The 21662-nt window shown below is 37.9% G+C and overlaps 1 protein-coding gene and 2 non-coding genes across 6 annotated transcripts in view; all 3 read left to right on the top strand.

The window, feature by feature from the left end:
- LOC106055847 (protein kinase C-binding protein NELL1-like) overlaps window positions 1-19831 on the top strand; it is a 229561-nt gene extending 209730 nt beyond the window's left edge. For all 4 annotated transcript variants that reach the window (XM_056031489.1, XM_056031490.1, XM_056031488.1 and 1 more), the window contains 6 exons: window positions 5928-6068; window positions 9867-9983; window positions 11463-11545; window positions 16509-16679; window positions 17487-17723; window positions 19570-19831. In XM_056031489.1, coding sequence (XP_055887464.1) covers window positions 5928-6068; window positions 9867-9983; window positions 11463-11545; window positions 16509-16679; window positions 17487-17723; window positions 19570-19629 — 809 coding nt within the window. In that variant the 3' untranslated portion in view covers window positions 19630-19831. The remainder of the gene's footprint in view (window positions 1-5927; window positions 6069-9866; window positions 9984-11462; window positions 11546-16508; window positions 16680-17486; window positions 17724-19569) is intronic.
- Window positions 13460-13532, top strand: Trnav-uac (transfer RNA valine (anticodon UAC)). The gene has a single exon. It is a non-coding gene; the product is annotated as a tRNA-Val (tRNA).
- Window positions 14769-14841, top strand: Trnav-uac (transfer RNA valine (anticodon UAC)). The gene has a single exon. It is a non-coding gene; the product is annotated as a tRNA-Val (tRNA).
- Window positions 19832-21662: the final 1831 nt, after the last annotated feature.

Genomic DNA, 21662 nt, shown 5'->3' with positions numbered 1-21662 from the left:
TTCCTAATCATTCAAGTTTTGGGAAACGCTTAAAAGTAGGTTGCAAGGTGTTTTGGTTCCACTCATGTGTTTCCAATAAAGTTCTTGGAGTAATCGGTTGATTGAAACAAATGTGATGTCATTTCCTGTTTAACCGACCAGCAACGGCTGCTTGAGCTTCAGGCCAGCTCCCTCTAAGAACCCTGGTTGTGCGGTTTGCGCGCAGGACTGTCGTTCGGATTTATCGACGGTCGAGGGTTCAAACCCTGCCCGCTCCCATCCCCCGTCGTCCTGCGGGAGGTTTGGAATAGGAAGTAAACTATCTTCAACTCTGAAGGAACATCCGAAACATGTAAAACATTTTACAAACAAACAACCCCGTTGCATTATGTCTGCTTAACCAGGCTTTAACACAATGAAGGAGGTTGGTCAGTTTCAACTAGAAGTCTGATTACTTAATCCTGGCAACAGGGCCGGTCTTAGGCCACTGCAACCTATGCGGTCGAAGTGGGCCCCGCTCTTTCATAGGCCCCGCGCTAATTCCATGTGTAATTATGAAATTGCAAAATATATACGAAAAATTCCTGGAAATCTGAATTTATTAATATCTCCTGAATAATAGATACAATTTTCATTTGTGGGTGCCATTCATTGCGGAAAACGTGATATATGAAAAAAGGCATTGTCAGGTTTCATGTAATAGACTGTAATAATCGGGCGAATTTTCACCTTAATTGGAAGTTCCAATACTTTATTTACTTTTATAGTCACTAGCATATAAATATGCCATAGCTACAAGGTTCGTAAAGAAAAGTTAATTTGATCGCAATTTTGTACTTAGTAAAGAATGAATAAAATTCAAAGTCAAATTTTTTTTTACTACAAAATCTTAATTTTCACTTATTATCCTTTTTCCAACCCAGACTAGGCCCCGCGCAATCAGTCTCGCATAGGGCCTCGCAATTGTTAGGACCGGCCCTGCCTGGCAAAGTAAATAGAACTGTATAGATATCAGTATAATGTTAGAGGATACCTTGCTCAGTACAATGCAATATCTTGACTATTACAAGGGTGGTGTGATTCATATCGGGACAACTTGAAATTATATCAACAAACCGAGCACTAAGTACAACAATGACCGTTACAGTTAAAGGGTTAAAGTACATGGAAACAGACATACATTAATAAATCAATTAATACATCAATTAATAAATCAATTAATTTATCCATTAATTAATCAATTAATCATCAATCTTTCATGATTTGTATGAGTTTCAAACCTTTTTTTTTAGCCAATAACATGTCTTTCTCCATTGAAAAGTTTACTACAATCACAGTTCTGCAATGACTATGACACATTTTATAATACCACTATCAGTACCCAGCGTTTTTTTTGGTGATTTACATACTTGGCTTCCAAACTGAAGAGTCCCGGGTTCGAATCCTAGTTAAAACTGGGATTTTTACTTTTGGGATTTCTAGGGCGCCTCTGAGCCCACCCAACTCTAATGGGTACCTGACATTAGTGGTGGGAAAGTAAAGGCGTTTGGTCGTTGTGCTGACCACATGACACCTTCGTTAACCGTGGGCCATGGAAACAGATTAGCTTTACATAGATCGCAAGATCTGGAAGAAGAACTTATTTATATATCATTACTCACAGTAACTTAAAGCTCCAAAAGATCTCTTCTAGACCAAACCCCCAGTAACTTGTTGACGTCTGTTGTGTACACCACCTGGGACGGTCCGTCCGCTAGGATAATTGTATCAGGGACAACTACCCTTTTGGAATGTGGTTTACATATTAGCTCAGCGGTTCTCAACCTTTTAAGCTCGGCAACCCCCTTTTTACAATCCCCCACTCTGACGCGACCCCCTTTCACACTTCACACACACACATACAGCAATAGAAGAATAGACAATAACAATCCGTATTTTCGATGGTCTTAGGCGACCCCTGGCAAATCGTCAGTCGACCCCCCAAGGGGGTCGCCATCCACAGGTTGAGAACCCCTGTATTAACTGCCCTTCCGTTTTTCTCGACTCCATCTTTCCCCCTGTTTCTCTAAGACAAAATGTACCACTGAACACTAATGGCTATTTCTTCACCTGTTTTCATTACCTTCCCAACAGACTCCTCTTTTACTCCTGTGATTTCTTTTTCGTTATCTCCTATCTCCTCTTCTCCACCCAGTTTACCAGGAGGATTAAGAAGTCGAGACATCATTAAATATTTATATGTAACCGCGCGCAGTCGTGTGGAGCGAGTCACGTGGTTTTTACCGCGGGGTTAGTCTTTATGCTAATGAAGTCGTCTAGCGGCCACTATACCGGAAGTCCTGCATTGTCTGTGTGTGTGTGCTTTTTTAAAAAACAAAAATGGCGGTGTAAATATTTAGCCGCGTTTGGTGTGCTTTAACAGGCCTCCAAGAATTCCCTCACTGGGGGGAGGGGGGGGGGAAGACCCGTGGTGTATACAGCGGAATGTTTACTTACATTTTCTTGTGAGAAAAGACAGCTCAAAGGCTCTACAACAGCGCTGTTATCATCAAACACGGCTGTTTGGGGGTTTGAAAACAAGAGCCAGCAATTAACTTAAAATGAATTCAGTTTAGCAGTGCAATCAAACTTAGTGTTGACTATTTGTAACTGCAAGACCTTGACAAATTGATTTAACTCTTTCCCTCCGTAATTATTTTTGCACTTTCAGACGGAATTCTTCATTTTGCTCATTACTATTTCACTCTCCTGTTATGATTAAGCTTCAATAGCTTTTTGTTTGTGATCAGAAAATGTTTTAGTTGGTAAAGGGTTAAAGGGGAATGCAGGCTCCTTCTATATAACATAAAGATAAGTTTTTAAAATTAAATATTAATTTAATTTAATGATTGTCAAATCAACGATGTTATCGTCGATTAGGAGAGAAAGAGTTAAAAGATTGACGCATGTAACTGGTCTAAAATGTAACTGGTCTAAAATGTAACTGGTCTAAAATGTAACTGGTCTAAAATGTAACTGGTCTAAAATGTAACTGGTCTAAAATGTAACTGGTCTAAAATGTAACTGGTCTAAAATGTAACTTGTCTAAAATGTAACTGGTCTAAAATCTAACTGGTCAAAAATGTAACTGATCTAAAATGTAACTGGTCTAAAATCTAACTGGTCTAAAATGTAACTGATCTAAAATGTAACTGGTCTAAAATGTAACTGGTCTAAAATGTAACTGATCTAAAATGTAACTGGTCTAAAATGTAACTGGTCTAAAATGTAACTGATCTAAAATGTAACTGGTCTAAAATGTAACTGGTCTAAAATGTAACTGGTCTAAAATCTAACTGGTCAAAAATGTAACTGGTCTAAAATGTAACTGATCTAAAATGTAACTGGTCAAAAATGTAACTGATCAAAAATGTAACTGGTAAAAAAATGTAACTGGTCTAAAATGTAACTGATCTAAAATGTAACTGGTCTAAAATCTAACTGGTCTTAAAATCTAAGCTGTCTAAAATGTAACTGGTCAAAAATGTAACCAGTCTAAAATGTAACTGGTCTAAAATGTAACAGGTTTAAAATCTAACTGGTCTAAAATGTAACTAATAAAAAATGTAACTGGTCTAAAATGTAACTGATCTAAAATGCGACTGGTCTCAAATCGAACTGGTCTAAAATGAGACTGTAGAAGAAGCTGTATAAAATGTCTGCATCTAATATTCAACTATAGAGGTAGCTCTTCAAAAATGTCTGCATTGAGAAAGCAGTTTGGCTTCAGAATCAGTGGGGTGGGATGTCGCGTTCGCATCTCGATAAAAAAAAACAACTATTTTTGAAACGTGGGCTCCTTAGGGTTTGAGGTTTTTTTTGGCACATCGGCACACTTTAGGCCATGTCGTGCCCGTAATCCCTAAAAGGTTACTCTCCCTTCATATCACAAGAGCTAAATTTTATTTAGTGAGGTTATTAAAGAGAAGATCTATTCAAAGTTAAAATAGTAAAGCCTCCTTAGGACGTCCGACTCTGACGGATAGCTGACATTAGTTACTGAGAGTAAAGACGGTTGGTCGTTGTGCTGGCCACTTGATTACCTTTTTAACTGCCTGCCATACAAACAGATGAGCTGAAAGGTCTGAAAGGTAGAGAACTGTATATTATGCAGCCTTGGGAAGTTAGAAGAAAGGGGAGACGATCATAAAAATGTAACCAATTGGTGGTATACGTGTCACAACATTCGCCTTGTGTTGTGTCCCCTACCTTCATCTGAAATGCGGATTCGGAGGTGCAGTTAGCCTAAGATAAATACTACTAAGATACAACATATGACACAGTGTGTGTAGCTTTATTGAGTTTAATTCCTTTATACTCAAACTTGAAACAATGTCAACAATGACCTTATTGAAGATGACAACAATGACCTACTTAAACATATTGAACATGACAACAACGATCTAGTTAAACACATTGAAGAAGATAACAATGACCTACTTAAACATATTGAAGATGACAACAATGACCTACTTAAACACATTGAAGATGACAACAATGAACTACTTAAACACATTGAAGATGATAACAATGACCTACTTAAACATATTGAAGATGATAACATTGACCTACTTAAACATATTGAAGATGATAACAATGACCTACTTAAACATATTGAACATGACAACAGCGATCTACTTAAACACATTGAAGATGATAACAATGACCTACTTAAACATATTGAAGATGACAACAATGACCTACTTAAACATATTGAAGAAGATAACAATGATCTACTTTAACATATTGAAGATGACAACAATGACCTACTTAAACATATTGAAGATGACAATAATGACCTACTTAAACACATTGAAGATGACAACAATGACCTACTTAAACACATTGAAGATGACAATAATGACCTACTTAAACACATTGAAGATGACAACAATGACCTACTTAAACACATTGAAGATGATAACAATGACCTACTTAAACATATTGAAGATGATAACATTGACCTACTTAAACATATTGAAGATGATAACAATGACCTACTTAAACATATTGAACATGACAACAGCGATCTACTTAAACACATTGAAGATGATAACAATGACCTACTTAAACATATTGAAGATGACAACAATGACCTACTTAAACATATTGAAGAAGATAACAATGATCTACTCTAACATATTGAAGATGACACCAGTGACCTACTTAAACACATGGAAGAAGATAACAATGACCTACTTAAACATATTGAGGATGACGCGAATGACCTACTTATACTTAATGTTCGACTATATTTTTATTAATTCCAAATAGCGGTACATTTATGATAAAGAAACCACGATGGAGTGTTATTATTGATTTTCTATATTGTCAAGCTGAATGTCCAGAACTGCCCCTCCCATGGGCGTAGCTGGGAATTTTTCATAGTTTTGGGGCCCGGAGGAGGGGTGCTTAACCTCTTTGGGGGCCAATAGCATTTTGCGTAATATTTAATTTTTAATATAAAAAACACTCATTAGGGGGTCCCCCTCAAGTGGGGGCCCGGGAGGATTTTCAAATTATCCCCCTCCTCCCCCCACCCTAGCTACGCCACTGGCTACTCCTATATCACGTCTGCTTTTGTTCAACTGGTAGTTACTCCAATGTGTACATATCTTATTGAAAATTGAATATGTTTAATAAACTCAAATCTAGATGTAATCAAAATATAGGTTGAAAAATTCTTGTAAGTAGCCAAATAAAGAAAACAATTCCTTACCTAACTACACTTACCTTACCTTACCTTACGGCTTACCTTACCTCCCTTAGTCTGTTGGACCGTTGGGGCACCATGCAAGATTTGTTTTTCTCCATTCCTGTCTTTTGCCTTTTTGGTATAAACAAGAACTGTGTTTAAAAACTGAGATCTAGGTGTATTTCAATGCTTTTTTGTTTTGTTTACTTTCTAGATATTGACGAGTGTAATCTTGGAATCTCCAACTGTCAAGGTCACTCTGTGTGTGTCAACATCCCTGGATGGTACCATTGTGACTGTCTGGAAGGCTTTCACTCCTCGTGGCCAGACAACAATCTCGGACATCTCTGTCTCGGTCAGTAGAAACTAGACTTAATTTAGGAGAAGCGAGAATATTTTTTAGGAATGGTGGTTTTAATTCCCTTGACGTTATTGATATATATCATGGGCATAGCCAGGATTTATTTTCGTGGGGGGAGGGGGGGGGAATCCCCCCGCGAAAAAATATATTTATATGCATGTATGTGTGTGTGTGTACATAATCTTTATTACACTCTGAGACATCATTCTTTCGGAAGACTTTTATTGTGCCTTAGAATAGGTTCTGCCTGGAGTTAGTGGAACAATTGTGGATTCCCCGCCATAGCCATCAAGGGGGTCTGGGGGAGCGCTATTTCTGGTATTGATAGCCAACAAAATGCTTATTCTTAGGTATCTACAGTGCATTTTCCTGCTATTTAAAAGTTTTATTTCAAAAACCTAATGTGCTATTCTTACTGACTTAGACCCTCCGGCGCCGTTCGTCGCATTTGCCGTCAAGCTGCTTCCACAAAAATTTGTCACTGGTAATGTCTGAAGCCTCTTCCCACCTGCTCTGAGGACCTCCATGAATGTGTGGCTCCAAGTTGTACTAGGATGTCATCGCAACTCTTATTATGCGTAATTCATTTTGTTGGAGAACATGTCCCGCAAACCTCATGCGACGCTCTGTCACAATCTTACTAAGGGGTCGACTCCCAGTTCGGCATAGGATTTCCTTGATTTAGACCCGATCTCTATAACTGACTCCTAAAATCTGTCTTAGCCATCTTTGTTGAGCCACATTTAGTGTTTTTCAATTTCTGAAGATGACTATTTACTGCACTTTATTAATAAAGCCCCGCCACAGGTAGAAATGTGTAACCTCTCTTGAATACGCTCTTGGAATTAGATGACTGTAGTTTGCTTTAGATTTTATATCGAAAAGAGAAGTTTTATCGTCAAAATCATCTGTTTGGGGTTTTTAACTAAAAAATCTCTCGAATTGTTTTTTTTTTTTTTTTTAATTCAAAACCCCCATTTAGCTACGGTCATAGAATTTGGTAACTGTAGTTTGCTTTAGAATAATATTGAAGATAGAGGTTTTCCACCTCAAAACGCTTGTAGGGGGAGGGGAAAATCTGTTATAAGTTATAAAATGGTTTAATTTAATAATTTATACACCTAGAATTAGCGCGGGTCCTATGAAAGTGCGGGGCCCACTGCGGTCGCATAGGTTGCAAAATAGCGGCGTATTCTACGCCGCCGGTCGACTAGTAACTTATAATATAAGATATAGGCTACGGATAATTCTTGGTGGAATAGGCTTGACAGATAATTATGAAACGTGGCTGAGTGGTATAACATGTGGTTACAGAGTGAAGGGTCGAAGATTGAAGCTTGGTCTGGTTTAAGATGTAGCCTGCATACAAGTTTACAACAGGTCACTAAAATGTGTCTATTATTAAAAGAAATTTCTATAAATCAAATAAGAACATAAAACTAAAATGTTATTTAACCTTGGTTAGGCCAATAAAAGAATATGCATCCTCTGTTTGGGACCCCTCAACTCAAGAAAACATTAAGAAACTGGAACAGACACAAAATAGAGCAGTGAGATTCATAACAAACGAATATTCACATTTGACTAGAGTAACACCTTTAGTAAAATCACTAAATTTAGAAAGCCTTCAGGACAGAAGACTTAAAAGTAAAGTAGCAATTATACATAAAACACTGGACCATAATCTTCAAATACAAAAACAAAATTTAATAAAATACTCAGAAGATACAAAGATAAAGGCACACTCCTCGTCCCATATGCTAGGACAAATTTGTACAAATGCTCCTTCTTCCCCAGTGCTATTAGAGCATGGAATGGGTTGCCTGAGCTAGCCAGGAAAACCAGTGACTTGGCAGAATTTAAGTCATTGGTTAATATGACTAAATGCATGACGCGTAGGACGTAATCATCTTCTTTTTTGAAGTAACGTCTGTATTATATAAGATAAGATAAGATAAGACTAGAGTCTGCTCTATTGGCTTTATGAACGTCCCAGCCCGAGCCTTCAGCAGGACGACAGGTTTGGCGTCGGGAAGGGTTCGAATCCGGGAACATCGAATCGACATACCGGGATCATACCGCTAGACTAGAAAGCCATTTTAAAATTGGCTGGCTTTTTCTACAACTACTTTTGTATTTACAGGGCCGGCCATAGGCATAGGCAAACTAGGCAGCCGCCTAGTGCCTCCGATTGTTGGAGAGCCTCGCTAAGGAGTCAAAGACATTTTTTTTTAGAGAAAAAAAAAATAGCGAAACATGCATTAACTCTTTAACTCCGTAATTATTTTTCCACGTTCTGACAGAATTGTTCATTTTTCACATTTGTACATTCTACCCTGTTATGATAAAACTTCAATAACATTTTTGTTTGTAATAAGAAAACTTTACTTTTGGTGTAGAATTATAGGTGAATGCATGCTCTTTTATATATATATATATATATATATATATATATATATATATATATATATATATATATATATATATATCTGTGGCATTTTACGTCTCGCGAGACGATCTTTTCCCTTTGCAACTTCTTGTGTGACTAAAGAGGCCAATCCTTGATACACAGCTGCGATCACAGGTTGGGCATATATATATATATATATATATATCAAAAATTGAAGTTTATAAAACCAACCATTAATTTAATTTAATGAGGTCATATCAAGGATAATTTCGTTAATTAGGAGAGAAAGAGTTAAATCTCAAACATAGCAAAACTCTATAGCTCTATATCTCCACTAGCCTAGCTCTAAGTCTCTACTACTAGATGTAAGGTTTATCCACGAATCGTTAGGTCTTCTTGTTTGATTACATGTGTTAGAAGATCATTGTTTCTGATCATGGATCGTCCATGAAGCGCATTCGTGTTACCGGATCATGGACTGAGCTGAAAAAATCTGTTTTGTGACATCTCTCTGAATATGCTCAATAACCATAAAGGTACGCTGATTGGGCGCTATGGAAATGGTACTGATTGAAATTCTCTTATTTGGTGATTTCGATATAGAAACAGGAAGTTTTTCAATGAGGTAGTTCCGAATCTCTGACCTACTGACCTACTTTATAAAAAGTCAAGTGACTGTGGTCTTATACATGGCAATATCTTCCCATGATCAAGTGTAGATCTAGATTTAGTGCTAGCCTAGATCGAGTAGACCTACTAAATAATCATACAAATTAGTGAATTATTGTAACATACTTTTTATTACTTAAAGATGTATAGATCTAGAATATTTGCATGTTTAAATTACAATGAAATCCATGAGGTCATTAATGTAAACAACACACCCACGTGACTGAAAAGAGATCCGGAACTACCCCATTGCGTACTTTTCGGTCTTATTTTGTATTTTCTATTTAATTTAATTAATTTAATTCTATTTAATTTGGGGCCACCCAATTCACTTCGCCTAGGGCAGCGGTTCTCAACCATTTAAGCTTGGCGACCCCTTTTTACAACCTCCCACTCTGCCGCCACCCTCCCCCCCCCCCCAACACACACATAGAGCAATAGAAGAGTAGACAATAACAATCCATATTTTCGATGGTCTTAAGCGACCCCTGGCAAATGGTCAATCGACCCCCAAAAGGGTCGCGACCCACAGGTTGAGAACCCCTGGCCTAGGGCCTTCCATTACATAAAGCCGGCCTTGGTATTAATCTCATGACAAGCACAGCAATAAGCAGATGGACTAGCCACAAAAAAAAAAAAAAAACAACTATTAATTCTAAATTTTAATTTAGAAAAGATTGAAACTAATTGTTAAAATGTTATACTCTTTTCAGATGTCAATGAGTGCAAAGGTGAAGGGGAAGGTCACACGTGTCACCCGTCCTTGACCTGCGTGAACACAGAGGGAGGCTACACATGCCAGTGTCCCAACAGCTCTGGGTGCCATAAAAGTAACACATCTTTCTTCGTCTTTCGTCGTGGTCATTTAATGGCAGGGGCGGACTGACTATATGGGCATTCGGGCTATTGCCCGGTGGGCCGGTACCTAAATAAGCCGGTAAGGCCACCTAAAGGGCCTCACGAATGCCACTATAGAAAGTATTAAATTCTTAAAGGTTTTATAGCATTCTGTTGCAAAAGGGACCCTCTGACCGTCGTGTTTAAAACACAACTTGAACAGACTCTTTTAGTATAAAGCTACTTTTATCTATCACATTTTCCGAAATAATGTAGGCTACTAGCCAACAGCCGTAGTAGGCTTTATCCTTGAAGGGCCTCTACATAAGTTATCCATTACATAACGCTTATATCTCGTATAAAGATATAGAGTTCACTGTGTGCAGGAGTTCAGTTATCGATGCATTATCGAACTTAACAAATTGATTTTTAGGACAAGTAGAACTAGAATTGGATGCCAAATGGTATAGAAATGCCGGGGCCGATTTTGACAGCCAGTCCGCCCCTGTTTAATGGTAAAGCTTTTCGGCCATTTGGGTAGACTGGGGCTCCATAGCTTTGGTCAGCAGCCAGTTTAGAAGATGGAGACTCCGAAATAAAAGCTAGGACTATTTGCTTGTTCACGTCTCAGACTGGACTCTATAGCCTTGATCAGAAGCCAGTCTACGCGAGGATTAAACCCGGACATTATACCTACAGCTGTCTGTTGTTGACAGCCTTCTCAGACTTCAGTGCCATTGTGGACACAATTGTGTCCACAGAGTTGTATTAGCCTCTGCCAGCTAGTTATCACTTTAAATTTACTCAGCGCATGCTTTGGGGCCATCTCGGCCATGCAATAAATATTTTTAAACTAGCTTACAAAATGTCTAACCGCCATCAGATTTGAAATTGTGAAGAGAGTTGAGCCGAGGCTCTAGAAACTGTAGGCCAACAAAAGATCCCTTCCGCCAATTAATCAATTAATTAATGGTAATTAATTATTTTATTTGATACCAAAATGTGAGATTAATTCTTCCCATTCTAGAGATATGGCTAAATATGTGGGGTTTTGCCCTTTAGATTACTTTACGCACTATTTCTCCAGACCCATTCTTGGATAAATTTTAAACTTTCCACAATCATTTATTGTACCTAACAAAACAGGAATTAATTTAACAAAAATTAGTCAGTTTTTCCATTAATTATTGGTAATTAATTATTCTGTTTGATATCAAAAAGGGGAAATACATTATACATTATCGTTATATATAGTTTTAATATGGAGTTCATCCCATTATACAAGTTTTCTTTAATTAAAGTATGTTTATATTTTGCTTGTTTGTTTCTTTTTAAACTCCAGCCCAAGTCCTGAGTTAACCCTTGGAACTTACCCCCCCCCAACACACATAATATAAACCAGTTTCTTTTAGTTATCTTTCTAGTTTGTACTTTGAGTGTATTGCTCAAAACGTCTGGTCACGTGTCCACAGATTGTATGCACGAGGGCAAAGTTCACCTGGACAAGTCAAGATGGACATCGGTCAAAGACGTGTGTCAAGAGTGTACATGCCAGGTTTGGGGTGCTTTTTTATGTTCTCAATGTCAAACTTTCCTTCAAACAGTCCTAGCCATTTTGTTGGTTCTGTTCTTCCTTGTAGATCATGTTGATGATTACTTAACTATAATCATTCATTGGGGCTCGGTGGCTGAGTGGTAAAGCGCTGGGTTCGAATCCTGGTTAAAAACAGTTGTTGTTTTTTTTTTATTTCAGGATCTTTAGTGCACCTCTGAATCATAATACAATTGAATCATAATACAATGGAATCATAATACAATTGAATAATAATACAATTGAATCATAATACAGTTAATTCATAATACAATTGAATCATAATACAGTTGAATCATAACACAGTTAAAATCAAAATACAGTTGAATCATAATACAATTGAATCAAAATACAATTGAATCATAATACAGTTGAATCATAACACAGTTGAATCAAACACAGTCAAATCATAATACAATTGAATCATAATAGAGTTGAATCATAATATAGTTGAATCATAATACAGTTGATTAATACAGTTGAATCATAATACAGTTAAATCAAAATACAGTTGAATCATAATACAATTGAATTATAATACAATTGAATCATAATTTCAATTGAATCATAATACAGTTGAATCATAACACAGTTAAATCAAAATACAATTAAATCATAATACAGTTGAATCATAATACAGTTGAATCATAATACAATTGAATCATAACAACCTATAGTTAAATCATTTTACAGTGTGCTAATTAACTTCATTCATGTATTCGAGGTCATTTATCAATAGTCATTATATATATTACGATGTTAGATAAACAAAAATGATAACAGATTGAAAATCGAATAAACATGTTTTTACTTACACTGTAACAACGTTATAATTTTACAGACACGGTTTCTCAAACTTGTACTAATAACGCAGACTTGAGCTCCGAGAAAGAGAGTTTGGGGAACACTGCTCCAAACATTAACGCCATCTTTGCGCGCTGGACTGTCGTTTGGATTTATTGATGGTCCCGGGTTCAAACCCTGCACGCTCCCATCCCCCGTCGTCCTGCGGGAGGTTTGGACTAGGAAGTAAACTATCTTCAACTCTGAAGGAACATCCGAAACATGTAAAACATTAAACAACCAAACCATAAAGTATCTGTAAGCTTTTTGTAAACGCCTGCTTCCCGAATATGTTTGATTTGTACGTACGTCCCTTCTCAACTGAAGATTATAACGTCCTAGCTGAAGTGACGTCTGTATTTTATAAGATAAGTTCGAACCGCCTGCAGGACGGCGGGTGATGGCAGCGGACAGGGATTGAACTCGGGACCAGTGTGATGGCAGGTTGATGGTCAACATGCACGACTAGATGCATGACGCGTAGGACGTAATCGTCTTCTCTTTTGGAGTAACGTCTGTATTATATAAGATAACATAAGAATATAAGATAAGATATCAATCGAGCAGACCAATAGAATGTTTAGTAGAGTCTAGAGTAAAGATGAATTCAATATCTCGTTAAACTACATATTTGAATGAAAGATAAAGTCAATGTAGATGCAGATTCTATATCTAGGTCTATAACTGTTCAAAGTCAATGTCATTTAAAAAAAAATATTGTCAAAGGTAAACTATTGACTTAAGAGATTATGTAACATTTTAACCTAGAAATATCTATAGGCCTAATTCTCTTCATGGCCCAACAATGCCTGACATCGCCAAAAGTCATGGAAAGATAACTCTTTTTATTTCTGCAAGTCGGGCTAGAGTTACCCCACGCAGGGCCGGCCCAAACAATCGCGGGCCCTATGCGAAACTGATTGCGCGAGGACCTAGTAGGCCTATGTGAAATTTGTGTGCGTTGGTTCTGTGGTGTGCGCTAAGAGATTATGTAACATTATAAACTAGAAATATATGTAAAGTTTGTTGCACGTGGGTTCTGTGGTGTAGCGGTTATCACGTCTGCTTTACACGCAGAAGGTCGCGAGTTCGATCCTCGCCAGAACCTCGTTTTTTTTGTTTTGATTTATTTTAAAATGCAATAAAATTAAATTAAACTTAAAATCAATGTCTAAATAATCTTTTTACACAGCTTATATCAACTCACTCTGTCTGTCAGGCTGTCTGTCTTATAACAAGTTATAACACGCTATTTCTCCCACACTCATTCTCGGATCAAGTTGAAACTTGACACAAATATTTATTCGCTTAAACAAGACATGAATCAATAACAAAAAAAGTATCTAACTAGTAATTAATTATTTTGTTTAATGTTAATAAGAGAAATTAATTCTTCATTATAGATATTTGTTGGGTTTCGTCCCCTTAGATCAGGGGTTCCCAACCTGTGGGTCGCATGACAAATGGCCAGGGGTCGCCTAAGACCTCAGGAAATTTGGATTTTGTCTTTTCATCAATGGAATTTTTTGTTTTTTTCCCCATTCTATCGTGCTGTAACAAGCAGACATGACTTGGTATTGAAACTAGTTCCTATCCCGTTCTATTTGAGATTGTTTTCATCTTCCATTTCCAAGAACTAATCCTTGCGAAACAAAGTTTTCCAGCTTATTATGAAATCCAAATTCAGAAGCAGACGTGATGCAGAAGATGACATTTGTTGTGCTACTGAATTAATGATCTGGTGGAACAGAAACAAGCTCAACCTTCGCACTATCATTGGCGTGTTTGTAAATACTTTCGTAACACTATTTCTGTAATAATGTAATTTACTGTATCAAAGACTGTTCTCCATAATTTGCCAAATTGTCACTTGAGTATGCAACATGTATATTTGTGAATACGCATTAGACAAGTAAATAAATATAAGGCTGAATAATAACCCATTTAAATTTAATTATGAGCACAAATTTATTTATCTGTGAGATTAGATTTGGGGTCGTGGAACTAGAAAGGCTGAGAAACGCAGCCTTAGATAATTGAACACATTATTTCTCCCATACCCAATTAAAACTTAAAACAAATGTGTATGGTACATAACAAATATGAATCAATTTAAAAATTAACCAATCAGTCAATTATTCGTAATTAATTATTTTGTTTTGAACTCGAATAAGAGAAATAACTTATACATCTTTGAGAGGTATAGCTACATATGTTCAGCTCGCACTTTTAGATAACTTTTTTTTAAATTATTTTTGTTTTTACCTTGTTTGATTGAGAAATTATTATGTAATGAGTCGCACTAGGATTTGAAACTTGAACTATAAATAAATTATAATTAGAGGGTTCTGTGGTGTAGCGGTTATCACGTCTGCTTTACACGCAGAAGGCCGCGAGTTCGACCCTCGCCAGAACCTCGTTTTTTAAATTTCTCTTTTTTTTTTTTTTTTTTCATTTTTTTTACACATTAAAAGGAAAAAATGGAAACAAAAAAAAAAAACAAAAAAAAAACAACACATTTTTGTATAAACAGAAAGAGTAATGGTAACTCCGAATTTACGATAAAGCAACTGGCCATTCAAAAAAAAATATTCAAAAATAGAATAACGTTTCAACTTCAATCTCTACATAGCCAACACTGAGAAATATATTATCCTATCTTGCATACCAAAAACGTTGCCATATGTACGTAGTGCGCGTGCCCATGTGTTAATCTAGTCATTGTAATTATAACAGTTCCAAGTCTTAGGTTCTCCTGTCTGATTCAGGCAACTCATTACTTGCTCTAAACGTAGTGGGAAAGAAGGTGTACTTGTATTCAGCTGTCCTAGCATATATATATTTATTTATTTATTTCAACTTTTCAACCTCTTAAGCAGGGGCGTAGCTAGGAATTTTCCTGGGGGGGGGGGGGGTCTTGGACTTTTTTGGGGCCCCTGAATTATGTGTAATATTTTATTTTTAATGTGAAAAACAGTCATTTGGGGGCTCCAAAGTGGGGGCCCTTAAAAATCCCCCCCTCCCCCATTTAGCTACGACTCTGGACTCTGAAGACATTCTTTAACAATATTAATGGCTGAGAGTTAACAACTTGAAATTTCTATAGTCAAAGGGAGGTAACTGTGTTTTTACATTTCGCTCAATACATATAGACCTACAAACCATTTACTAATACTAGTATTACAATAAATAATAACAAAAAAGGGGGTAAAAAAAAAAAGATTGCTGAATATTATTTCGCTTGTTTATTATTATTATTATTATTATGTTAGAAGCGAACGAGTAGTCATTCTTTGGCGTTGCCAGGGTCGAGTTTCGCTAAAGAAAAACAAAATTCATTGTAGTCCCTTTACCAGTGTCTACTGATACATTTTCACATACAAGTCTGTCAATTTCATGTAGGTCGGTGTCAATCCATTTTATGTTAACTATAATGACAGGGCGCAATGGGACGGCCCAGCTATTTTTTCGCGAAGATCATGGATCATCTAAATAGATAACTACATGTAATCCTAATGGTAGTTTTGTTTGAGTCCTGATCCTAATGGATTTTATATAATCAATATCAAATTAATTCATTGCATCAGACTGTTATTAAATCCAAATAAAGGCCATTCCTTCATGAAAGTTAATGCATGTAAAAAAAAGTGAAGTTCCCCTTTTAGACCTTGCGATCTATGGGGCAGGTCATCTGTTTCTATGGCCAACGGTTAACAAGCAGGGTGCCATGTAGAAAGCACAGCGACCAACCGCCTTTTTTTCCCCCAACCAAAGTCAGGTATCTGTTAGAGTTTGGGCGCCCTAAAAATCCCGAATTTCAAAAACTTATTATCTTATAAATTACAGTCGTTACTTCAAAAAAAGAAGATAATTACGTCCTACGCATTTCATGTGTCAATCTAGTCAATCTTACCCCGACATCTGAACCCAGAACGCCTGGTTCGGAAGCCAAATGCTTAAGCACTCAGCCACCGCGACTCCTTCCTAATGAATTTAGATGGTGATATTGAATTGCACCTAATGAACCATTTACATTTAGACATTCTCTATTGTGTAACTTATCAAATGTGTTTTCCCCCCCCAGGAGGGCAGGACCATCTGTCACGATTCACCCTGCGACTGTGCCAGCCCCTCGGTCAATCTTCGATGCTGCCCAAGTTGTGACTCCAGCAGCACGTGTCCACACCAGGAGTTCCTGGTCCACCAGCAGAGTGGAGACACTTGGTTCTATCAATGTCAGAGATGCAAGTGCATGGTAAGGGCTCGAAGCGACGTAAAAGTCATATCGCTAAGTCTTTAGTACACAAAACAAAATAAATTTCATTTGGGGGACAGGTAACTCATCCGAGATAATCATTATAGAAAGTGTAAAACAGTGACTTCGCAATTTGTGGGGCAGTTTAGACCAATAGATCGTTGACACAGCTAGGACGTCAGACCTGTGACGTGGCAACGAGCTATTGGTCCACAGGTTACGACCGCGCATGATCTTATGGCTGCCTGGTCGTGCGGTTTGCGCGCTGGACTGTCGTTTGGATTTATCGATGGTCTCGGGTTCAAACCCTACCCGCTCCTATCCCCCGTCGTCCTGCGGGAGGTTTGGACTAGGAAATAAACTATCTTCAACTCTGAAGGAATATCCGAAACATGTAAAACATTAAACAAAACATTTGTATCTTGTCTGGACCGATTGGGAAAAGGGAAAAAGAGTCAGGAAGAAGGGGGTATTTGTATGAATGATGCCGTGATTGCTTCAAATGTATATAAAAAGACACGTATACACTCAGGGCCCAATACCTCTCAAGGGGACTAATTCAACGTATACTACCACATTTGTCAAGTACGATTTCTTTCCCTTGCTCGATACCAAACATAATAGTAATTTAGAAATACTTAATTAATTTTTTTAATATAGATTCTTGTATTGTCAGGTAAAAGAAATAATTGTGCGAAATTTCAGCTTGATTCCGAGATTGGGTGTGGTAGAAATAACAAGTGAAAACATTTTACCAGACAGAGTTGATAGAAGCTTTGTAACAATATGCTGGTTTCTGTCTATCAGCAGGGAGAAACTAGCTGCTGGCCAATCAACTGTCCTCAGCAGACTTGCCAGAACGCTATCCAACGTCCTGGGGATTGCTGTCCTGTTTGTGCCGACACTAACCCCTGCGCTGCTTGGGCGATGGAGACGGGAGGGCAGGACCTCTCGCAATTGTCCTGCTCGCATGCAGGGGTCAGTTACTCTCACGGAGACGAGTGGACTTTGCCCTCTGACCTTTGCACCAAGTGCCAGTGTAAAGTAAGTCCAGGCCGACTACACATTTGTTGTTGGTTGTTGTTTTTAAATGTCACTCTTGAAGAAAAAAATGTTTGCTAGATACGATAAGATAAGAATATATAAGATAAGATAAGATCATTTTTATTGATCCAATTAAATGGAAATTCAGTTTGACTACAACTGACAACAATTTTGACAACATATCCACTATTGCGACTAATTTACTATTCCCGAATCTCTGACATGAAAAAATAATTGCATATAGCCAGGGGCGGACTGACTATATGGGCATTCGAGCAAATTCCCCGGTGGGCCGGTACCTAAATGGTCCGGTAAGTCCACCTAAAGGGCCTCACGACAAGTATTAAATTGTTAAAGGTTTTTATAATATTCTGTTGTAAAAGAGGGCCTATGAGCGTCATGTTTTAAAAAAACAAACAATTTTAACAGACTCTTACAATGTAATGCTTAATTGATCACATTTTCCAAAATAATGGTAATAGCCAAGACCCATAATAGGCTTCACCCTTGAAGGGCCAACATACTTAGCGATGAAAAGCAACATCATGAGTCCTCTATATTAGGACTATATAAGTCTTATAAAGATATAAAGTTTTACAGTATGCATGCGTGAAGTTATCGATACATTATCAAACTTAACAAAATGGTTTTGAGGACAGGTAGGTCTAGAATTGGAAGCCCATTATATGATATTCAAGTTTTGGGCCGTATGGTACATAGTGTTTGTATTGATTTTAACAACCAGTCTGCCCTTGCATATAGCCAATAAAACACGTATTATATGAAGGTGTGCTTGCCTTGTTTCATTTCGAGGAGGTTTCGTTTCTATCTGGCAATCTTGCTGTTTGAGCCAAATCCGATTTTGACATTTATATTTTATTTTTACCGTTACATCTTTTTCTATGATTGCACATTTGCATTATTGTTCTTTTTTTTTTTTTTTAATTTCTATTTGCTAGTTTGGATAATATCATCTGACATTACTTCCCCTTAACCACTTCAGAACTAAACTACGATGTACAGTCACAGGCGTAGCCGAAGGTGCCCCCCACACACACAATAAAAAGAAACTGAAGCGAAACTATAGTCACTAAAGTCCATGAGAGTAGACAAACACCCACAAACACCCAGTAAAAGTTGCTGTGCTCCATTGATAAAGCAAATCTACGAGAATTCGAGCCACACACAATCTCGAGTAAAGCAAACTGCTTTAAACCAATTCCTTAACTCTTTCTCTCCGTAATTATTTACCACATTCTGGTGGAATCAACGCTGGTATCGTCAGTTAGGAGAGAAAGAGTTAATTCCATGGGGGGGGGGGAAGGGAGGTTCAAAGCAAAATTAAAGTTAACATATTTGAGCGTAACAATGGAAGTGGGAGGGTGGGGGTGGGGGCGGGGGGGGGGTTAAGAGGCTCAATGTTTCACACTGTGATCTGTTTTTCCTACCATTCTGCGAGACTCCAAGCCGACAGCCTAAGAAAAACTTCATCAATTTACTGTCTTTGAAATCCATGGGCGTAGGCGTGTGGCGTTTGGGGGGATGAGGCCCAAACCTCACCCAAATAAAAACATTTCGTCTGTTTTCCTTCCTGTCACTGGGCTCTATTAATAAAGTTCAGTAAAGATTATATTTTGATAACTGACCAGCATTTTTTTTTTGGGGGGGGGGGGGTTAAAATAATAGCAGGTTGTTGTGTTCTAGACACCTTTAAAAGAATGCATTTTCGAAGTTCCAAATGTCTGTGTGTTTACAAAAAAAAAATCTTTGTTACGCCAATGTGCAATCTAGACAAACATTGACAAACAGATGTTGAAACACTAATTGTTTCTGCTTGACTTTTCAGGCTGGCCATATCTGCTGCAGTGCTATTCAAGCGTGTGGCGGTTCCAGACCGAGGTTTTAACACTTTCGTTAAAAGCTGCTTGATTCCATGGATTCACGAAATGAGTATTTGTGGGTTGTTGTTTTTTTTGGACAGTAACTACGTTTTTTTTCTTGCTTGAGCTATTAATATACAGGAACAAAATCATAAATGTAGATATGTTAGCATTTAGAGCTATTGGACATTTTCATACATGGCGAGAAAATTAAAATAGCAAGCATTTTGGACTTGTTCATAAGCAATGTATTTAAAGTTATATATTTGTTTTGTGCTCTTTTTCGAAACAAATTTTCTAACTTCCTCCGATTATAGTTTTTATTTTGTTGTCAAAACAATTTAGTATCCTTGACATTGGTTTGTTTATGTTGAAAATTCTCAATGTGTGTATTGTATTTGTACGATCTTTACAGTTTCTTGGTTGTTGTTGTTTTTTAAACCTCATGTATCAGAATTTTAATGACCTTATCATAATTATTTTAGGGAAATACAAACGTATTAGCGTGTCTTGCTTAATGTGGAATTCAATAACACATATAATGTTCAAAGATGTTTCATCCAGATTCTATAACTATAAAGTATAATAAATGTATAACTAGATCTAAAAAATATAGTATAACTAAGTTATATAAATATAAATAATAAGGCTTGTCTTTGAGTCCGAAGAACAATGAGGAATGCAGTATTTCCCGTGGCTACACAGCCCCAGCTGTGACCTACATATTTTGCAATTGAAGACATTGCTTAAAACATTGAGATATTATGTGTTTTATTTTCAGCCAAACAATTGTACGTTTTAAAAAATCCGGCCTCTTGCTGAGTTGCTCTGACCATTCCTATAATATAATAATAAACTCTCCCCAGTTCTAATGTTGTAGAGCTCTCCTCAACCCGGAAAATGCTTTTTTGATATTGTTATAAACCTGGTGGTGGCACAGATGGGGGTAGTGGTGTGTGTGTAGTCAGCCGACGCAAATCGCCCCAGGCCAGCGCTAGACGAGCGGTCAACCGTGACGAGTTACGACTGTCAGCCGAGACGAGTGTCAACACGGCGGTTCGGGAAGGATCGACGGCGGTCCGGGAAGGATCGACGTCGTGAACAGAGCTCAGGAGCGTCACGAGAGTTGTAGTCACCTGACCACCTAGAAACGTCGAGCGGCGTTCTGTCCGGTTCGAGAAGGCCAGTAGGGACCCTATATAAGAGCGGAGGCGACGCAGTCAAGACGGTTGAGAAAAGGGGCTCAATACAGCAAGGTTCACGACAGAAGGTTCAGAAAGGAGGTTTACGACAGAAGGTCCACTACAGTCCGGTCGACTACAGCACAGTTCAGCGGTGTGGTTCTGTACGGAGCATTACGACGGTTCAGTGCGGAGTACTGTCAAGTATAGTTGAGACGGCTGGCGTCTTGATCTTGGTCTGCGATCGAGTCCGACACAACGAGCCTAGTGTGTGAAGTCAGTCCCGAACTGTTGAACCCAGTGCAAGCCCGGAACGAGACGGAGAGGCCAGTGCAAGACTTGATACGGCGGAACGGTGTTATCGGAGAGATATTTGTTATCGCAGAGCTATTTGTACTGTTCTACGTGCTGCCAATTGTACAGTATTGGCTGTTATTTATGGACATTAAACCTTTACGTTATTTTGGAGCCCTGACTTGTCAAGTTCTTTAAGTTGGTGGTGTATGGTGCAGTTTGCAGAGAGCCTGGATAGTGAGATTCGTAACACTGGTGTCAGAAGTGGGATCGGATCGGAATCGGATTGGATTGGATCTACTATGGCTCGTCTGAAACTGCTGTACGAACTTGAATTTAGAGAACTGAAGGAAGAACTCCGTGATCGAGATCTGAAAACGAGCGGAAATAAAGAAACCTTACAAGCACGCCTCCGAGAATGTATAGTTGAAGAAGAGGAAGATCCAGACACGTATCTGTTTGAAGTCGCACCAAATTTAAGAGAGTTCTTGCACCAACAGCTAGATGACTGGAAGGAAGAGTTGCGGGCTATGAATACGACATGGAAGAAGTCCAACGAAGAGACCTGTACCAAGCTTGAAAAG

Source organism: Biomphalaria glabrata, chromosome 6 (assembly GCF_947242115.1).
Source record: "Biomphalaria glabrata chromosome 6, xgBioGlab47.1, whole genome shotgun sequence".
NCBI lineage: Eukaryota > Metazoa > Mollusca > Gastropoda > Planorbidae > Biomphalaria > Biomphalaria glabrata.
Note: the sequence above shows the minus strand (reverse complement) of the source record. Positions and strands in the feature narration are given on the sequence as shown.